At 43.2% G+C, this 21,150-nt stretch overlaps 1 protein-coding gene across 10 annotated transcripts in view; it reads left to right on the plus strand.

The window, feature by feature from the left end:
• The first annotated feature begins 5,366 nt into the window (after positions 1 to 5,366).
• The window catches only part of FNBP1 (formin binding protein 1), a 93,030-nt gene continuing 77,246 nt past the window's right edge, over positions 5,367 to 21,150 (plus strand). For all 10 annotated transcript variants that reach the window (XM_030961162.1, XM_030961156.1, XM_030961160.1 and 7 more), the window contains exon 1: positions 5,367 to 5,562. In XM_030961162.1, the coding sequence (XP_030817022.1) occupies positions 5,539 to 5,562 (24 nt within the window). In that variant the 5' untranslated portion in view covers positions 5,367 to 5,538. The remainder of the gene's footprint in view (positions 5,563 to 21,150) is intronic.

A 21,150-nucleotide genomic window follows, 5' to 3' on the forward strand; every position in this document is an offset into this window, starting at 1 on the left:
AGAGATGATTCAGATGTTCCTGTACATTTTTTTCTCACAATTTCATTTCCTCCTTGTATATTCTTAGGTGAAAAAACAAACAGAGAAATCTCACCGAGAGCCAAAGAAACCTGGACTGGTACCAGGAAATATCTGGAAGCATAAAAAAAAAAAATCTGTTTTTCTAGTAATGTTCTTTCTCTGGGCAGTACGTATGTGTGCCACTAGATGTCCTGGCAGCATCAGCCCTTGCACCTCATGGAGCTGCAGCACAGCTTGAAAAAAACCCACGGACCTGCAAACGTCGGATGATTTATTCTAGGAAACTCCGGTTAGAGAGATTTTTCTTGGAATTTGGCGGGGGGGGGGGAGTTGCGGGTGTTTTTTTTTTCTTTTCGGTTTTTTGATTTTTTTTTTTTTTTTAAGATTGTCATTATTATAATCCCTGTGCACGGACCACCTTGGAAAGCTGGGGAGTTTTGACTCATGAGAAACAGCTGCTTGCAACCACAGCTGCAGCTGATAACAAATATCAGGAGCACTTTGTGCCGATAACAAATATCAGGAGAACTTTGACTGCTCGAGTGGTCAAAAATTCCCCTATAATTCTGAGATTTGCTTCACCTGCAGAGCCTTTTTAGTCTGAGAATGCTTCATTTAGGTGCTCCCTTCAGAACCAGAATCATCCTTAGCCTGAGGATGATTCCTAACAATCAGGGATTTTTATGCAACAGAATGGAAATTTTCTAAAGATCTTTATTTTTTTTCAGTGTTTCTTCACCAACTATTAGGATATTGTGGTACCTGTAAGTTCCCCAATTACCTATACAAAATGAACAAAAAATAGAATTTATAGCATGTTTATTTTCTTTGGCTATGCATTTTTCTAAGAATTTGTATGTTAATAGATGTCTGTATTTAAATTTACATCTCTATCAAGATACAAAGCAGCTTCTGACTGTCATTAATAAGCTGTAACAATAATTTTCGTTGTGACATTGATTTGTTTCATTGTAGCTTCCACACAAGATCACTTTGCTGTAAGTCTGCTGTTCCCAGTACATGCAGTTATCCTTAGGCTGGGTATCTTTTTCTTTACTCCTTAATTGTAATTAAGAAAATATAATTAGAACTCATCACAGAATGTTTGGGGTTTTTTGAAGTGTATCATGGAGAATTGTTGACGTTGGATGGAAGGTATCAGCAGTGTCAGAAAATCACGATGGAGGAACAGCCTGCAGGCACAGCTCAGCACAGAATGAACCAGATTGCCATTTCATGGCAAATTTATATTTTGTGAGCCAGGGTACAGGTGTGGAGAGGGGAAGTGAGCAAAATAACACAGAGCAGGGCAGGAGCCACTCAGGATCCCACAGTCCCTGGGGAAAGAGAGAAAAGCAGGCCCAGGGGTCAGGGCTGGAGGCAGCCAAAATCCAGGTGATTTGCTGGGCTCCCAGCAATGAGACAGGGGGAAGGCTGAGCTGGGAAGTCCATCTGCACTTCGGGTGATGGGAATCAAGGTCAGTCATGGCCTGATGATGGCAGGACAGGCCCACAGGATAAGACAGTCTGAGGTGAGGTCAGATGTGAGCCAGGCTCCATAGCAACAGGATCTACAGCCAGGCACAGCCTGAGCTGGAACTGGGACCCCCTAAAACAGGGGACAAAGCAACTGGGCTTTCAGACTAGAGCTTAAATGCAGCCCCTGGATCCAGGGCACAGGGTGTGGGCAGAGGCCCCAGGTGAGGCTGGCCAGGGCCATCAGGGTTTATCAGGTGTTTATCAGGTTTTGATCAGGCCCCTCTGGGCTCTGATGGGGCATTAAAGAGTGCCGCGGTCCCCTGTTGTGTCTGAGTGATCTGAACAGTGTTGTAACAGCAGAGAGGAAACAGCTGTGATGATGATGATGGCCTCTAGGAAAGGAGTGTCCCCTTCCTTTCCTGGTGCTGTTTCGATCCCAGTGTATGAGAGGTTACAAGCAACATCCATGTTCCTTATCTTGGACATGGATAATTCGGGTAGAATTGTAAAATCAAAGGGAAGCAGCTGTAAGGGTGGTAACTCTGGGAGGAAAGGTACATCCTCTTCCTGCTGTATCCTGGAAACTGGAAGTACTTGTCCATGCTCTGAGAGTTGTGATTTTTCTTGCTTTGCATAAGTAAACAAACACAGAGTAAAAAGGTTTCGATTGAACTGTAGTTTAGGGATTTATTGTGTCTACTTTACATGGTTTCTCAATCGTTTAGCAGTCAATCTTGCTGTTTTCAAGGGGGATTGGGGTTTCCTAAACAAAGTCCTGGCTTTCTAAAAATGGAATTGCTTCTAACTGGGTTTTGGAGCTGAAATCTGTGAGTGTTCTGAATCATAACAACAGGGGAAATAAACAGAGAATTTACAGGAATAGGCCCATATCTGGATAACAGATCTGCATGGTCTTGTTCTCAGCCTGGCTGAGGGAAAATTCCTACCCAGCTTCTGTTGCTCAGCTATGGATTCTGCAAACTGTGGAGAAGTACTAGATAATTTAACTTCCAAGTGTAATTTTGAGTTATTTTTTGGGACTGGAACCCACTGGGCTTTCCAGCATCAACTTTGGCGTAAAAGGCTCCTAATGCTCCTGTCATTGCTAATTACATTATTAATTAGGGACCAGCCAAGCTGCAGGCCCTCTTGTTTTGGGTACCGCACAACTGAGAGTAATAGTGTATGTGGCAGTCATTGCCTTGGAGAGTCTCAGGCTAAACAATAAAGGCAGTCAGAAATAGGGGAAAATCCTGTTCTTGAAACATCTAGATTTAACTTTTTTTTTAGTTTTTTACTTGAGACTCCATCCACAGAAATTTTGATAACTTGTAATAGTTTTTGGCATGGTTTATTCTAATGTACCATCAAAATACAAAACCTGTATTTCTGGCCTTTATCTCCCTGGAACTGGTGGAGCATTTCTATCTCTCAGTGTGGACAGGTTTCCCTGCCCATGCTGGTGTAACAGGTTTGCCCTGTTCCCCTCCCAGCTCTTTGTGCAAAAGGAAATTCCACACAAACTTAGCTCAGATGATACCAGTGCTGCTTTCTGTTTCTCTACATTCTTTTTCTGCAAGTATTTATAGGTTAAGCTCTCAAAAAGTGGTGATGGAGGAGTGCTGTCTGGTTTTGCAATGTGTCCTGGGTGGATGTAGGGCTAAAGATGGTGTCTGGGAGCCTGTGAAAGTACAGCCCTTGGAAGACTGTGGTTGTGCTTCAGGCAGCAGTGCAGGCTTGGATATTCAAATATGTTGGCAGTAGAAGGAAGAACTATTCTAAAATGAGCTGAACAGGGTGTCTCTTAGTTGTTATGAAGCCAGCCCTTTAAAGTAATAACTTTTAATGATGAACAAAAGCACTGCCTGTTGTGTCTCTTCAAAGACAGCTGTGTGAGGAGCTGCAGTCTCCTCTCATGTTCAAATCAATGGAACTTGGATAAAAATAAATGCAATTCTGTTATTAACATTTGTCTTCATTGTTGTTCAGAATGTTGGAATTGCTTAATGTGTTTTTCTTCCTCGTGTAGGGTACAGCCAAGCATCAGTGGAAGAAGTGCATTAATGTAGGGGAGATAATGCTTCTTGTAGCAGCTGGTCAGTTTCTATCTTCTCACATCAAAAGCATCCCCACCCTTTAGGAGCAGAAGCCTTTTACCTCAGGTGAATTAATGCGCTTCCCTTTTTTATCCCCCCCATGAAAATCTCTCATGAATAGATACAGCAATAAATATATTGGTCTAAAGCTCTTTTTACATTTGTTGTAGCTGAAAAGCAGAAATGCAAAATGAGATTAAGTGACACAGCTCAAATAAATGACAGAGGATCACAAAACAAATTTTTTTCTGGCAAGGAAATGAGCCATTTTCTGCAAGGCCTGTGTAATTGCTACAATAACCCACATTTATGCAAAGGCAGATAATTTGGTTATTTTCCTGCTTTCTGAGCATTTTGGTGACAGATGGTGGATTTAATATTCTTGGATTTGGGTTATTTTGGGGGTGAGGGATGTATGTACTGCTTAGCTGAGTTAGAAGTCAGCCCTTGCAGTGAGTTCACAGAATTAATTCAGTTGGAAAAGACCTGTGAGGTCATTGAGTCCAAACCTGTGACCAATCCCCACCCTGTGAGCCAGACCATGGCATGGAGTGCCACACCCAGTTTTTTCTTGAACACCTTCAGGGATGGTGACTCCACCACCTCCCTGGGCAGCCCATGACAATATTTAATCACCCTTTCTATGAAGAAATTCCTCCTGATGTCCAACCTGAACCACACATGACACAGCTTCAAGGGTTCTAGGTTCTAAGGCTGTGGGTTTTCTTCCTTTCTAGGGCCCTCTCCTCCTTTACAAATGACCAAAACTGGAACATTTGCTTCAAAACCAGCCTCACCTGGCTTGGGGGGAGGGTGGTAAGAGGTAGAGAAGGGCACCTGAGGGTGGGTGGGGCTGGAATCACCACCTGTGCACTTGGCACAGGTGAGGCACTGCAAATACTGCATTCAGTTTTGGGTCCCTCACTTGAAAAAGTACATTGAGGTCCTGGAGCGTATCCAGCAAAAGAACTTCTAAAACTTGTGTAAGTTTTAGAAGGCACACAATGTTACCATAGTTAGGGTTGGAAGGAACCTCTGAAGGCCATCCACTCCAACCCCCTGCAGTAAGAAGGAACCTCTTCAACCATACCAAATTGCTTACAGCCTGTCCAACCTGGCTTTGAACATTTCCAGGGATGGAGTGTCCACAACTCCTCTGGGCAACCTGTGCGAGTGCTGGTGATTCTGTGAGCAGGGTGGGGAGAGCCTCCTCCTCACGTGTGACACCCATTCCTTAGCAACCCTTCTATCAATTGACCCCTGCTCCTCCATTGATGCCCATTCCCCACTGACCCCTCTCCTCCATTGATGCCCATTCCCCACTGACCCCCATTCCCCCACTGATGCCCATTCCCTAGAGACCCGCATTCCTCCATTGATGCCCATTCCCCATTGACTCCCGCCCCTCCATTGACCCCGTTCCCCAGACACCTCTGCTCCCCATTGATCTCCGCTCCCCAGCGATCCCCTCTCCTGCATTGCCGTTGTTCCCCACTGATTCCCTGTTCCCCACTGATCCCCGTTCCCCATTGACCCCCTTTTTCCCGCCGATCCCCTTTCCCCATTGATCCCCCTTTTCCCCTCCGTTCCCCTTTCCCCATTGATCCCCCTTTTCCCCTCCGTTCCCCTTTCCCCACCGCCCCGCTCCCCTCGCAGCCGGGGCGCGCATGCGCTCTGCCGGCAGGGCCGGCCCGCCCCCCCCCCCCCGCGCCAGCGGCGGCGGCTCCGCGCCTGCGCAGCCCGGAGCTGTCAGTCGCCCCCCCCGCCCCGCGCCGCCCGGGCCATTTTGCGGCGCGATGAGGCGGGAGCGGCGGTGAGCAGCGCCCGTCCCGCCCGCTCCGCTCGCACCGCCGGGCACGGCCCTCCCCAGGGCGAGCAGGCACAGCCAGGGCACAGCGACACCGGAGCGCCCCCCCGCCCGCCCCTCAGCGCCGGCGGAGCCATGAGCTGGGGCACGGAGCTGTGGGTGAGTGCGGGCGCAGGGGGACCGCGGCTGCGGGAGCCGCTCCGGGGCATAACGGTCCGTGCCCGGGGCCGGTGAGGGGAGCCGGGTGCGCTCCGCGCCGCCGCCTCGGCGCAGCTCAGCCCGGGGGTCCCACCACTCCGGAAAGTTTGATGTGCAGCCCCTGCAGAGAAATCCCAGCGGAGGTTCAGGAGTTTGATTTAATTTTGCCGAAGGAATTAATTTTTTTGTTTTGAAAAAGCTCCATAGCACGAGAAAAGCGGCGGCGGCTGGGGAGCGGAGGGAGGCTCGCAGCGGAGCGTGGGGTGGGTTTTGTGTGTGGCTGCTGCGGGAGGCTCCGAGGTGGATCTATGGACAGGGGGTCCGGTTTCAGGAGAGGGAGCTGCAGGGAAGAAAAGCCAGATGATAAGATTTCCTGTCGCTGCTGTTAAGGGGCTTCTCTCCGCGCTGGATCTGAAGGACGGAGATTTTTACGAGAAGAGTTTTGTGTTGTGTGTAAATAAAGCAGGTTTTAATGATGCAGAGGGTTTCAATGCATAAAGCTCCTTGATGCTTTTGAGGAGAGCCTGGAAAGTATAAATGCATTTGGTTTACGGTGGAACGTTAATGGAAAATATCGGACTGTTAAAAGGAAAGAGAAGTGGGCAATAGCGATGTGAAAGGGTCCCTTGCTAATGAGAAGAAATGAGGGAAGGGAGATGAAAGAAGTCTGGGAAGGCAGAAGAGCTGTTCCACATATTCAATCACAAAGAGGACATGGTGCAGCCATGTTTGATGGTGGAGCATGGAGCAAACCTGCTGGGTCTGGGAGGGCTGGTACCCGCGGACAGGAGGCTGTGGAGCGGCTCTTCCCCGAGTGGTGGGACAAGGAACACCTTGAGACAGATCTGTGCTCGGGAGGAGGGGGAGGAGGGAGATGGAAAGGGTGTTTTGAATGAAGAAGTCAAGAATAAGTGGCAGAGGGTCATCTGGATTGTAAAGCACTGCAGGATTCTCTCCTGTAGTCATGTGTTTGTGGCTGGTAACCGGCACGAGTTGAGATGGAAATACATCTGAGCTTTTGAGCTGCCTCTTGTAGAAATGGTTATTTTAGATGTGCTAATTGCTGTCCTTTCTGGGTGCATTCCTGGCCCGCTCTGGGAGGCAGCTCAGCATCCCCTTTTGCTGTGACATTGGAGTCATGTTTTAGCCAGATCTGGTTAGACCTATGCAGTAAATTAGGGAGCAACTGCTGACTGGGAGAGGTTATTTTGGTGTGGTTTCATATGCCATAGAAAGAAAGGTGATAAATGCTGGTGAAATAGTGTAGTGATGCTATATTGATTCATCAGTATATAAACAGCTCTGCTGCATGGGAATGTTTCTGGGAGAACCTGCAGTTGCCTCCTTTTTCTGCATCTTGGATGCTTTGGGAGGAGACTGAATAGTTAGCGTGGAATTAAAGTAAAAGGCATAATTTGACAATTTTTACACTGTAAAATAAACTCTGAATTCTCAAAAAATGAACTTTTTTTTTTTTAACTCCTAAAACTGCAAGCAATACTGGGGTGTTCCTGAACCAGGATGGTAGTAGAGAGTAGTGCCTATAAATAGTTCTTCTTCTTTTATGTAATATTTGCAGGGGTGTGTGCAGCCACATACGTCTTCTGCAACAGTTACAAATTGCTTTTGTAACAACTTTTAATCTGATAATTTTGTTTCTGAAATTGTCTTCAGCAGCATCAAAGTATCATTTTTTCAAGTCCTCATTGTAGCACTCTGAAAATGTAGTAGGTTTCTGAGGAAAAGGGTTGGATCAAGAGAATGAATGATTCTGGATACAAATTTGGCAGGAGTTGTTCCATTTTAATTTGGGTAGAGCTCTGAAATCACTTCGGTTTCCAATGCTCTGGGCATTTAGGCCAAAACTGATTTCTCACTCTGTGTTCTCCTTTTTGCAGGAAAGGAAACCACACAAGCAACCTGTATTTAATATATGCCACTTTCTTTTGTTGATCATGGCATTTCTTTTTTAAACAAAATTAAATTTCCATTTACTTTAGAACTCGGTTGTCTTTTTTTTTTTTTAATGGGTTTTCAGGAGCAGGTGTGGTAAGCAGCAAATGCCTGTTCTACATGTGACTCATATGTGGTTTGAAGGGCTGAAAGTTGAGGCAAAAGCAAGTGTTTTTAACTGTAGTTCAGAAATTTGCTAGAAAAATCAGCAATGTTTGATCAGGCTTGACTTGCACCCTGTATTGCTGATCTACCAGGCTGGATGTGTGGATTCATGATTCACCCTTTAAATTTAGCAAAGAAGTAAAATCAGCTTGCTTTTTAGAGCTCATAGAATGTTAATGTGCTTGGAGTTATGTAGAATTTCTGTTCATTTCTTGGGGGAGAAAAAGGCTGGTTGCAGAAAGCCTCATACTTCAGAAGCAATAAAATCCCTTTGGCGACGTGTGAGTTATTCCCAGAACAGGCTTTTAGTCTTGTGCTCTGATGTGAGTGCATCCTGTGCCTTTGGCTTGCAAATCCTATGGTTAAGTTCCTTCTGATATTTCACTTGATTCTGGACTTTGGGTAACCTGTCAAGATTGTCCCTGTGAGTGTAAAAGAACCCATAACCAGCAGAGTTTTCCTATGTCCTAATGCAGCATTTATATCCTGCATGGGGTGGAGTGCTGGGGATAATGAGCTCGGCTGGGGCCTCCCAGCAATCCGGTGTTGCAGAACAAAACCTGGAGGTCTCTTGTAACCCTGCTTGCAGCTTCTGTCCACCCAAGCCCTGCAGAATTCTTCCTGCTGAACTCCAAACATTCAGGAGATGAGGAGGGGGCAGTGGGTTAAGCACAAAGTGCAGGCAAAGCGCCAAAACATTTTGTTTTCCGCCTCAGTTCAAGGGTGCATTGAGGGCTGACAGGTATGGGTGTAGTACATATTTATTTCATGTCTGATTCTTGAAACTGGTAGTGTTTTCTAAATACTTAAGTGGAAGTGATAAGTAAAGGTTACATAGGGGTGTCCAGACCCAACTTATACCCTCAGTGCTGTGCTTTGGGGACAACAGGCTGTAAAAGCACACTGGGATCTCCTTCACCTTTTTCCTCTCTTGGCTAATGGGAAAGAACATGGAGCATGGCACCCACAGGTCCTCTCAAGGGTACTTTAGTGGGTAAGATCATAAGTGTGTGCCACACTTCCCGCCAGTGTCCTTTTGTGTGGTATGAAGCCCTTGAAACAAGTGGGATTACATTGCAGTCTGACCTCAGCACTTCGGTGCTTGTCTTCAGGGTAGAAATGCTCTGGCTGGTGTATTGAATGGAATGAACTTTCTTGAGTATGACGTTTGGTACAGGATGTAGTTTGGGGGCAGTTTAGTCTAAATTTGTGGTTAGGTAGTCCAGGAAGATTCTGCCTTTTCAGAACACTGTCACAGCACGGCAGGTTCAGGTGGCCAGAGTGATTGAATGTGGAAAGTTTTATCTTTTTGCTCTGAATGTTTCAGAGGTGCAGACACTGTGGGTTTGTTGCTGTCGGGTTTTTTTTCCACATTCAATGTAAAATTTAAAAAAAGCCTGGGGAGGGAGGTGATTTAATCAAGTTTTTCCTTGACCTTTGTGAAAGCTGGGTGCTGCTAACAGCTGTCACTGTCCTTTCAGCCTGTGAGAAGGTGGATATTCAGTATTTGCACGGCTCTTAATTTGCTGCTGGAATGCAAGGGGCTCTCTTGGCCAACTCCTGACGGAAGCGATACTTTGGGGACCACACCTTTTGTTTATTGGGTGTTCCAGGATGCTTTACTATGAAAACACATGGTTTGTGGATATGGGGTTTTTATTTGTCTTTTAAAGTTCATTCCACATAGGTGCAACTCAGAGAACTTGAAGGCCCCCTTGCTATTTGTAACTGCTAAATCGTTTCCTCTTTCAGTACTCATGCCTCTATTTCAACAGCAGAATTTGTGTTTAAATAGCTGTAATCTTGCATTTCTGCAATTTGCTTGAATGCAGCATTGTTCTTCAATAGTATTTGCCATGTATGGGTGTTGCATGTGGTGGTGACTCACATTTGGAAACCATCTGGAGTACCTGGGTGATTTTGACCTTGGTGGCATTGCCCAGGGCCTGTAATGGGCACAATAGTCACATGTGATCTCCAATGAAAACCCTGTTTTCTTCTGCTTGTAAGAGCATCTGCAGGGGTGGATCTAGGTTTGATTATTGATCCAGTTTTATTGTATGCGGCCCTGTAGCTGATTACAGACAATAGGAATTGTATGTCATCCCACCCATCCCATTCTCACACCTCCTACAGCCCTCCCCCCCACAAGCTCTTTGGGGTTGGATGTTAAGTGTTGTTTTCCAAGACTTAAAAGAAAAGGAGGTGGTGTCTGATGGGAAAAGGACACAAGTAATTAGTCTTGCATGATAAGTCCTGGGTTAACTCTGAGCTGAGAGTTTCCATTATGGGCCGAACCTTCACAGGTGGGTGGGTGAACCTTGGCAGCTTAGACAATCTTCTCCTGTGGTGATGGCAAATGCTCTTCTGAAATGTCTATTTTATTCTAAATTTGCTGTGAAACTTACTTGATGACGTTCAGACAACTCCCAGAGGCAGAGCTGGGTATCCCTGACCCTTTTTTTTTGTGCATCAGTTTGATAGAAACTTGGTTCCTGGGTAGTAACATGCTGAAACTTTTGTATATTTCAAGGAGTCTGAAATTTCACGCACAAAAAATATACTATAAAAGCAGCCTAAGAGCAAATACAGTGAAAGGCTGAGGTCAGTAATGAATGCATCGTATTTATATTTTTTGCTTGGTTATTCTAAAGCTCTTAGTAAAAGTTGTACGCAGAGTGCTGGAGATGGGCACTTCAAAGCAAAACACACTTTTTATTAGTTCAGTAGTATTAGTTTAGTATTCTACATCGTTATTTGGACAGTTTTGAGGTAGCAAAATTGTCTGACATTAATATCCCCGTATTTCACTCACTGTTTTAAGTGGTCAGCCTGTATATGCAGATTAGTGAGTGAGAAATAGTTTATAGGAGCTGAGTCATTACAGAATATCTGCATTCTGCAGCTCACACCTTCGTGTGCATGCCCAGCTCAGGGTGAGATTCGGGGCTGCTGCAGCCTCTGTGCTCGTGCATTGTAAAGTTGGTGCCATCAAAGTCCTTTCTGTGAGCTTAAAAAGAGAATTTAGGGTGATGTGTTGTGTAGGGGCTGCCCTGCTCGCAGGTTGGGAGGTTATTGGGGTTGTGTGAGAAGTCCCTGCTGCACCCCTTGGTACCTGCAGGAGTGGAAAGATTCCCTTTGGGTACCTGAAGAGCCGCTGGGACTTTCATGTTTGGATGTCTGAGTAATTTCGTTTACAATTCTGACTTCTTTTAAGAAAGAGGATTTTTATAATATTGTCAAACCACCTATTCTCGTATTTCCTACCTATTCATTAAAGAGTGGGGGATTTACGGTCTTTGAGCGTGAGTCAAGACTTGCAGAATTCAGTGTTTTCCCTTCCAGCGGTATTGTGGCTGCTCAAGATCCCCCGCTTCCTTGAACCATATGGGGAAGGCAGTCAAACATGAGCCGATGTTTTTCTGGTCTCTTTGCAGCTCATTAGTGTTACTCATGTTGTGAAACATTCTTTTACGGCAGGATTTCAAAAGCTGTAAAACACTCTTTTAAAGCTGAATTTCAAAAGCTGAGTTCCGCATAAAGAGTAGGAGCCATTGTTGCACCGTGACACCTTAACTTAATAACCTGCTTTACATTATTGCCTTTGATTGCTGGACAGGTAACCTGCTAATGAATTTTTGGAAATTCACTTTCATCCTGTTTGAAATACTGCTGCTGAGATTGGTTATACACTGAACCCAGTCCAGCTGTCAAAATCCAAAGGTTTGTTGAGTTTCCTTAGTGTTCATGTAAATATTTTTAAATAACTTCCCCCTTCTGTATGATTGTACGCTTCAGATGAAACTTCTTCCTTTCACCCCTAGAAACTCTGCTTTTCTATTTATTTTTTTTCCTGAAAACAATAACCTGGTTAAATTGGCAAAACACTGTTGTCTCTTGGTGTATTGCAGTCTTTGCCATTCTCTTCAGTCAATGGCTTTGGTTCTAAAATACAAAACAGTGGAAAAGTGGTGTGTATATATATATATATATATATATAGTATGTATGTACAGGATATGGTGCTTTTAGTCTTTCTTCTCAAGCAGGTGTGGTGGGGTGGTTTGGATCCCTTTGGAATTTAACATGATCACTCTGTTTGTCTGGAGACAACCTTATTAACCTGGTCAATAATTTCTTTTGGCTCAGTTTATTAAGAATGGCTTGTTGGCATAATTAAATAATATATTTCTTTTTGCATCTAAAAAAAACCTGTAGAACGGCTTGTAGATTAACTCTTCTGTAAATAAAGTGTGAGAATGAAATATTGTTTGCCTGGTGTTCATTGCTGATCACTGAAGCAGATCATGTTGTAAACCATGTAAAGAAGCAGTTCTGTTGAATGTTGTCCTTAATTTATTTGAGGAAGAGTCAGCCTAATTGGCAAAACAATCAAAAGAACAACAGCAATCTCCCAGATGCCCTCAGAAACCCTGTAAAGCAATAAAACTTGAAAAGGAGTCACTTGGGAATTAATGTCTGGTTTAGAAGGATGGCCCCCAATGAGCTACCAATTCACCCAGATAGTTCTTAATCCTGAGGAAATCCCAGAGTGGATTATTCTTCTTGTTGTAGCTGAAATAATATAGATTTCTTCCATTAAATGTGCCACTTGGCCATTTCTTGTTCAGTGTTTTTCGAAGTGCTTCTGTTTATAAAAAACATTCTGAAATGTTTTTTGTAAGGTAAAACCTTCAGTTCTGCCCCTGCAGTGGGGCTGGTGTAAGTGCTGCTGGTACCATTCATTCCCTGAAGGGGAAGGGTAGTTTGTAGTGTTTAGATTTACTCCTCTGGGAATAGCAGGTACAATTTCTCTCATAAATTATTCATTTTATAGTTCAAAAATTAATTTCAATGCTCTGAGTCTGTGGATGTGCAGATAAAGGAGTGCTACCTATGTGACAGGAGAAGAATTGTCTTGCAAGGAATCTGAGCATATTCCTTATTCCCAGCTGCACTCCTGGAGATTTTTCTCCAATTAACACCAAGAAATTGCTTATTTGGTGCCTTGGACAGTTTTCACTGTCTCAGACTCTATTCTAGACTGAGCTGCCAGCCCTTCTTATTGAGAATGTATTTAACATTTTTTGTTAAAATAATTTATTTTCTGCTGCCTAATTTTTTTTCCCTGTTAGGGTGCTCAGGCTGCAGTTTTCCTATTTCTGTGCCTGCCTCTTGCTTTTTGTGTTTCAGAGCAGTTTGGATCATTGGGTTGTTACCAGGGCCAGTGCATTGCACATGCTGAACACGATTTCTCTTTGGTTTTTGGAAAGCTGTAGAGTTCCCATTCATTGGAGCAAGTTTCTGAAATTTGGCAGATAGAAGCTGTTGAACAGGGATATGCCTGCTGCTGTTGTTGAGAAAATATTCTTCAATTAGGCAAACCTGTAAGTCCTTGGAAAAATATTACGTTGCCTGTACTCAGCGAAGATGTTATTGACCAGATTTTCCTGGGTGCTGGCTATGTTTTGGCCTTGGAGGGATTTTTGTGGGGCAAGATGAGGTCACCCAGAGAATAATTGAAGTAGGCTCAGTCTCCTTGCAGGAGAGCAGCCAGAATTCCCATGCCATGGCTGCTGAAGGCCAGGGTGGAGCTGGGCAGCTCCTCTGCTCTCAGGCTCCTTTCTTGGCACCCAGAGGGAGAAGGTGGCAGGAGGACAGCTCTGATGAGTGGGATCTGATGGGAGAGCAGCATGGTCAGTGAGCAGGGAGAGGGGCATGGAAAGCATGGCTCCACCAAGTCAGGGTAAAGATCCCTCTGACCACTTTGATTCTTTGTTAATAGCAGCAAACCGGTTCTTCTGTCCTCATGGACTGGTTCTTGTTGCACTCACTGAAGGTGGGTGAGGTGTGTGGTCAGAGGAAACCACCTCATTCAGGAGATTGAATGTGGAGAAGAAGGACTGGAGATCATGCCAGGATCTAGTTACAGACAGTTGGGTCTGCTTGTCTAGGAACTGTTCCTGTGATGGAAGTGCCAGGGGTGATGGAGAGGGTCATTTGAGGAGAGATAATTCAAATTGGCAGTTCTGACAGTGAGGGAAGAAGGACTGGTAGAACGAAGGAAGCAGCAGAAATGAGCTCAGTGAGCTCAGGAGGAGAAAATTAATTTAAACAAAGAAAAATAAGGAACCAGTCAGTAACAAGGAAACAGCTTGGAAAAAAGCACGAAGAGAGAGCAGGGCTGGGCTCTGGGCAGGACTGGTGGGATTGTGCCTTGCTGTCAGGATGTGCAATGGGATTAGTGCATTAGGAATGGCAAGTCAAGAGTTTGATGGGATCAGGAGAAAGTATAGTGGGTGCACAAGGGGAAGGAATAAGCAAGGAGCAAAGGATGAAGATTAGATAAGAAGTAAAGCAGAAAAGTACTGCAGAGACCTAGAAGTCCTCTTCTGGCTTTGTAGTATTGCTATTTTATGTGGCTTTTCCCATGTTGTGTTTAAGTGGAGTTGATGTACTGGTTAGAATGTATATACATTGATTTCTGTGGTTGCCTTTTGCATCTTTACTCTCTGTGGAAGAATTTGAAAACATCCCCAAATAAAAGCTTTATCCAGAATTGTGTGCATTGCTGTTTTTCATTCACTCATTCTGTGCAGAAAGCCTGAAGGAATTTTTTAGCAAATAAGTTCAAAATGTATTTAGATAATATTTTTCACTTTGCATTATACTCTCTGAGGCAGAGAGAAATGCTTTAGCAGTTTTATCTTGTATTTACAAAAGGAAAAAAAATGATGGGCACGGAGCAGGGAGTGAATGAAAGTGTGTTTTCTCAAACAAAAGTTAAATGGGGAAGAGAAATATTTCTTGCCCTCTTGAGAGCTGTTGATCTGTGGGTCTTACAGGAATGGTAGTCATTAAGAGTGTGTAACTCAGGTTTTGCTGTAGTAAAAGAAAAACTGGCAGTGGATGAACAGGGAGAGCTGTGATAGAGCACTACAGAAATATTTTTTCACCCATCCTGGCTGTGTCTCCCAGGTATAACAGTCTGAGATCCTTTTGCTTATATGTAGTTACTGGAAAAGCCTAAAAATAAAGGGTGAGAGGAAAGGCTTCTGTGCTGGTCAAGAGCCTTTATTTCCTTACAAGTCTTTGGAGCTGTGAAACATCTGGGTTTCGCACAGGATGTTTTTGGCTGAAAAACTGCACAGCTCTGCTTCAGGTTTTGGTGCACAAAACACCTCCTAAGCAAATGTTTCAGTGATGGAAATATTGGTTAGGGGTTCCTTTGCTGCTTTGCTCAAAGACACCATCATCAGCTGATCTGAGAGGTTCCATCCTCCCAAAGCGCTGCCAGCCCCAGGCTCAAGGCACCCATCACAGATTGTGGCTGCATGCTTTACCAGAATTGCACCAGCCAACCCTTTAGGTAGTGAGAATGCATCTCACATGACATGTGTGACTGTGCCTGTCTAAATCAGTGCCCTGAGGATTTACAGCCTTATTTTTGGAAGGGGGGGCTAGCTAGGTTCCAGCTCTATTTAAAGATAAAATCAAGTGTCTCTGGCTGTGTGGCTGCATGTGTCCCTCTGAGATGCATTGGAGCAGCCCAGGAGACCACCCTGGAAAGGTGTAGGAGGTTGCATCCATTCCTGGTATGTGTGAGCATCTCCCCACCACCTCCTCCTCTGGATAACTGTTGGGCTGGTTTTATTTTTGCATTGTGGCTCCTATTCTGATTCTTGTCTGCATCATCCTTATACCTGTACTAAGTATAAAATTGCTGAAAGCTCCTTTTCCAGAGGTTCAGTATGACTGACACAAAACAACCTTGAAATGGGAAAGCTGTGATTATTGGAAAACTTCAATTTTAGCTAGATAATGTGCTGTTTTGAAATATATGCACCTAATTTAGGCATCACTGGGGGCTGGGTCTGCATAGTTGTCACTCTTGGAAAATACTTAGTCTTGAACAGAGAGGTATCACAGTGCCAACATTTAATGGTCGAAGGAGTGTGTTGAATTGTTCCACTAACAAAAACCTTTGCTGAACTAAACAATACAAATATAAATATTTCACTTGGCTATTAGCAGTATTGAAGTACTGGATGGTTGGGAACAGCATGAGAGAATGGTGTGCTCCATTCACACAGAGGTCAGAAGACACTACATGATATTTATGGGTTTCATGCACACAATTATGGACATTTGTATTGACTTGAATCTGCTGTTGGCTTGGTGTAGTCTTCTGTGGTTTGCTTGTGGGTTAATCTCTGGGAACAGAAATAAATGAAATAGTGACAGAGGAATCAAGAGTCAGAATCCACACTAGGAGAGTTGAACAAGTGAAAAATGTCCAAATAATGGAAACTCAGACCCCCTTTTTACAGTTAGAATGCAAGAATGAAGTGTTTGGGGGTTTTATTCATGATGACACATGTGGTGTTTGGGAGGTGCTGGTCAGTGGAGCACCATTGATTTCCCTCTGGGGGCAAGGCATCCATCCAACCTTCCTGGCAGGGGGTGGGATTGATTCTTTAATCAGAACAGCAACAATCCATCCTGAAGCTTCCTCAAGGTATTAGGGCTGAATTAAATAGTCTAGGACTGGTGTGTAAGCCCTAATGCACTTCAAGAGGCTTTTGTGGACAGGAGAATTTTGAAAATAATCAGAAGATGAACCCAAAAGTAACAGGAAAAAGCTACAGGCACAAATCACCCTTCAAAAGGGGACGATAATACATTTTCTTTGTGTGGTGCAATTCTTAATGCTCAGATTCTCTTAGGGAAGAAAAGATGCATGAACTATACAGCTCTATTCATGGCACTGCATTTAGAACTTGTTTTCTCTCCTTTGTGTATGTATTCCATGGCTGTTCCAAAAATAGATATGGTTGCAAATACCAAATTAGTAGAATTAGGCATCTTAAAGCCAGGAAATACACCATTTTTAACCAACAATCACTATAGAGGAAATGTGGGATCTTATGCATATTGTGTTATGCCTTTATTTGACAAAATGTTAAGATTGTTTCCTTGTGTGCATTTGCAGAGTCCATACTCTGTGTGAATTTTGTAACGATAAAAATGTCATGGTTGCATTCAGCTTAATTTGGAATTTTACTTTTCTTTAACTTGAAGGAGCAATGAAACATGATCGCTGAGCTTTAGTTGGTATAGTAAGTGCTCATAAACAAGAACTAACTACAAAGTGCCAGTAGCCTTGTTAGATGTGCTCACTGATCATTATGGATGTCATTCATCTACAGAAGTACTCAAAAAATAAAAGTGAGGAGCTGACATAACAGCTGTTCTGTCCTGCTCTTAGTTCTCACTTTATCTTCGTCCATCTCACTCTGCTGACCAAGCCAGGTAAGCAGAAATTTTATTTTTCCAGAATGTTGGAATTCTTTACAAGTATATCCATAAGGCCTGAGGGCTTGATGAAAGCTGGAGTGTTTTAGGGTGGCTCTTTGTTAGAGAATTTGTCTGTGAATCCTGGATGTCCCTAATGGAAACTAGCAAGTGCTGTCATCTTGAGCGCCTGGCTTCAGAGATGCTCTGCCCAGGTCTTCTCCCATAACATAAACTTCACTGGTACTAGTGGTTCTTGGCCCACCAGTTTAGGCCATGAATTAGCAGCCAAAAATTTGAGGAGGTGGATTTGAACCTCAGGGTTTGTGAAAAACAAACCTTTATTTTCCCTTCCTTGGCTGGAAGCAGTTTGGGCTCAACCTTTGGACCAGAGTTGTAGCTTCCAAAATCAAGTGGAAGGTATTGTGATTGGAACAGCTGTAGAGCACTGAGTGACCTCATTGTCCTCACTGTGGGAGGGGATGTTCTTGTCAATTTGTGAGAAATTTTCTTTCTTCCTTCCCTGCCTTCTTTGTAGGTAGGTAAACACACATTTGTTTTCCTCTTCCTCTCTGAATCAGTCTGGTTCAGAGGCCAAACTTGCTTTCCCTGCTTGGCAGATAAAGCATCTCATAGATTCAAGTCAGTATCCTCTTTCATATTTTTTAGATGATTCAACTGCTCATCAAGCAACTGCTCTATCCCTGTGTTATAAAATGGTTGGGGAGTCATGGGATGTTCAGGGAACTGAGCCCAGAAGCTGCAGTTGCTGTGTGAAGATCAGTAGCTCAGGCCCATGGAAGTCAAAGGTTGGATGGGAGGTTCCTGTTTGATCTTTTAACAAAAGCATTTCTTGTGTGTTTGAGTTCTTTAATCCAACAGGCAGAGCTGCAGCCTTATAATGGATGAGATCTGAAGTAAACAAAGCATAGATATGAGGAAGAGGGAAAGGGAAGAAGAGGAAGGCTGAGATGTTGTTGTGCAGATGCCTTACACCTTAGTCTTGACCTCTGCTGAAGAGAAACTTAACTTTTCTAATGTTCTGCAGCAGAGCAGGTTCTTTGTTTTAATATCCCATGATTTTCCCATGTCCCCCCCCATGCATTTTACTTCCCGTGAGTGGATTATTTATTCTCAAAACCAGTTTGTTTTGCCTTTCTTGCGTTACTCATAAGATTTATCTTATCATCTTGTACTTTAGAATTTGCAACATTTGTTTCCAAAGATGCTGCCTAAAGAGCAGTGTGATAACCTCCCACAGACTTGAGTGTCACAAGTGTCACATTTAGCAAAGGTCCTGTAGGACAGCTGAATACACCAAGTAGCAAATAACTTATTCTGGGAGACCCAGAGCAATGGAGAGAGACTTGCTGATGGTGACTTGGCAACATAATAAAACAGCAAGATATTTGCAAATTTTAAAAAAGTGTTTTGAGGTGATGAGTTTTCATTTGCTCTGATGAACTGTAATATCCAAAGCTATGCATCTCTTCCACAAAAATAAGGACTTGCCCTTTAATATATTCTGCTTTTGAGTAAATGGCTAGTACTGTCTCATTTCAGTAATAAATTATTTGGAAGTCCATCCAGTAAGACTTTTGAGGAATGCCTCAGTGTCATTTTAAAAATGTCAATCCTTGTAATGCTTGGATTTCTGCTTTTATTTAGGAAGTGCAATGCTTAAAGTACTGTACTGTTCCAGAATCCCCTTGTTTTGTTTTAGTTTTTTTTAATTTGAGTATTTGTTTGTTTCATGCACTTGGATTTGTTGGCAGTATTTTTTACTGAAGTTCCCACCCCCTTGTGCTGGATAGGCATTGTGCAATCCAAGAACTGACGGTCCCAGTCTTGCAAATTATATGACATGAATTAAAGACAAGAAAGATTGGAAGGATGGAGCACAAGACACTCAAGGATGTGGAAATCCTCAGGCTCTCCCATCTCGTGACTCCTCTGGTCTGGGGTAAAATATGGCAATTTCTCTCATGCTTATGTTTGTTATGGAAGTTCTTCTGTGTGTATTGTGAAATTGTAACTATTGAATGGTTACTGTAGTCTGGGACAAACCTAAAAGTAAATAGAGGATATCTATTTTATTGTATCTTCTGATATTGAAAAGCAATATAGCAAGCTGATAGTACAATTTATTTTAGGTATTGCAGTGTTCCCTGGATGTTATAAAAGTGTTTATGTCTGACAGCCACATTTCAAAGAGTTTTTTTCAATGTACTAATTAATTCTCTTCAAATAAATAGTCATTGAAAAAATGAAATACAACATCAATATTTAATGGCATCTGCTTAAAACCCTCCCAATCTAGACTTCTGAAGTTGTGTGGGGGTGATATTCACATATCCCTGATAAAGGGAGGATGGAATGTGTGTGTTTTCTTTTCATTTGAGGAATGAGTTACTCCTTAAAAATGTGATTGTGAGGTGCCCTACATGGCCCTGTGCAAAAATAATGTAGTAATCAACTTCATGTGTCTGTGGAGACTGTTGCACTGTGAATCCTGTGGCTGTTACCAGAAAGGGAGATTTTCTTTCCTGAAAGGAATGACCTGTTCTCCACCTTGCAGGCTTGTCCAGTTGCAGCAAGTTTGCAGAAGTTGCACTGAAAATGAGCTGCAGTTCTTCTCTTGCTGCAGGAAACAGTGAGCCCAAGTGACCAACATCTTACTGTGCACATCACATTGTTTCATGTTCCTCTGCTGAGCAGCACAGCAATGAGCTGACCTAAATTCATGGTTCTCTGGTGAGATGTCAGTCTGCTCTTAAGCTGTTTGCAGCACTTTTATCTGTGAGCTGGCTCTGTTTGATGTTAGTGCTGTGTTATCAGCTGCTGATGTTAAATGGAGAATCATTCTTCTTGTGAAGAAGTGAATTTGTGACAGATTTGTGAGCAATTTGTGGGCACTGTTTATGCCAGAATTGGGGAATCCATTATTTTGTGGAAATGACAAGCATTTGTTAGACTTCCTCTGACACAATAGTGTCAGAAAAGAGCAGCACTGTGCCTGCCATCCTCTTTTAATGCTTCATGGTTTGTTATTGCTGTGATAGGAAAATACAAGGAGCAGGTTGTAATGTAAGCATTCCTTGTGTTTATTTGTTGGTGGTGTTGTGATAGCCTTCCACTTGATCTTCCAGGAATGTGAGAAGAGTGGAAATCAGGGTGACATATCTGTAGTTTTACTCACAAAGTTCCACCCCATGTGCTCTGTAAGCAGCATACTTTGCTATTACAGAATCCTAATAAAGCAATTAATTAAGAAATATTCCTGTAACACACACTGTGCTGTCACACTGACCCAAACTTAACCAGCAGCTCTCCATGACAAAGATTTTAATAACATTTAACCATGGTTTGTGTTAGTCCTTTGACTAAGCACATCATGATGGATGTGGTGTGGTGGTCTTGGTTTTGTTTGCCCTCAAGACACAAGAATGCTTTTTATTGCTGTCCCAGTAACCAGTCCAAAGTACAGCAAGCAGCTTTACACTTGAAAAACTGTAGCACCCTTTCAGGAAATATCTGCGGCGCCTCAGATTTTTTCAGCCTGCTCACACATTCAGAACCCCGGACAAGCAGCTTAAGATCTGAATGAGATTGTTCACCAAATGAGTTGGTGCAGCATATTAATTTGCTGCTGCTTCTAAATGCCTGCAGTGTTACAAGAGCCTGCAATGGCACTAAAATACCAGGAGCTTTGTTGGCTCTAAACTCCTTAAAAGAGAGTTTTAAATTCTTGTCTGCTTGCCGTAGCCTTACCAGCTTTATAAAGAATTTGGAGTTCTGTACTTCAGAAAGGTTCTGCATCCTGGCCTTGGGAAAGTTAGTAAGATCTTTTCCTGGTAGTATTAATTGCCTTGGAGCTTGATTGTGCTCTAGGTTTTACTGTATAGCTGATTATATGAGCCTCCTATTAGTGCCTTTATCTAGATGCTATTGGATATGTTTATTGCATGGTTTTATGCATAGGATTTATGGTGCAAAAATATTTGCCTTTGCAGTTAGGTAAATGTCCTGGGGTGACTTTAAGGTGCTTGTAACATAATGTGGTTTTAATGAGGCTGGATGTAGCCTCAGCTTGATTTTATGTGTATTTTAAGTTACTATTTAAATGCCAGAGTAGGACT

This window comes from Camarhynchus parvulus, chromosome 17, assembly GCF_901933205.1.
Source record: "Camarhynchus parvulus chromosome 17, STF_HiC, whole genome shotgun sequence".
NCBI classification, from domain to species: domain Eukaryota; kingdom Metazoa; phylum Chordata; class Aves; order Passeriformes; family Thraupidae; genus Camarhynchus; species Camarhynchus parvulus.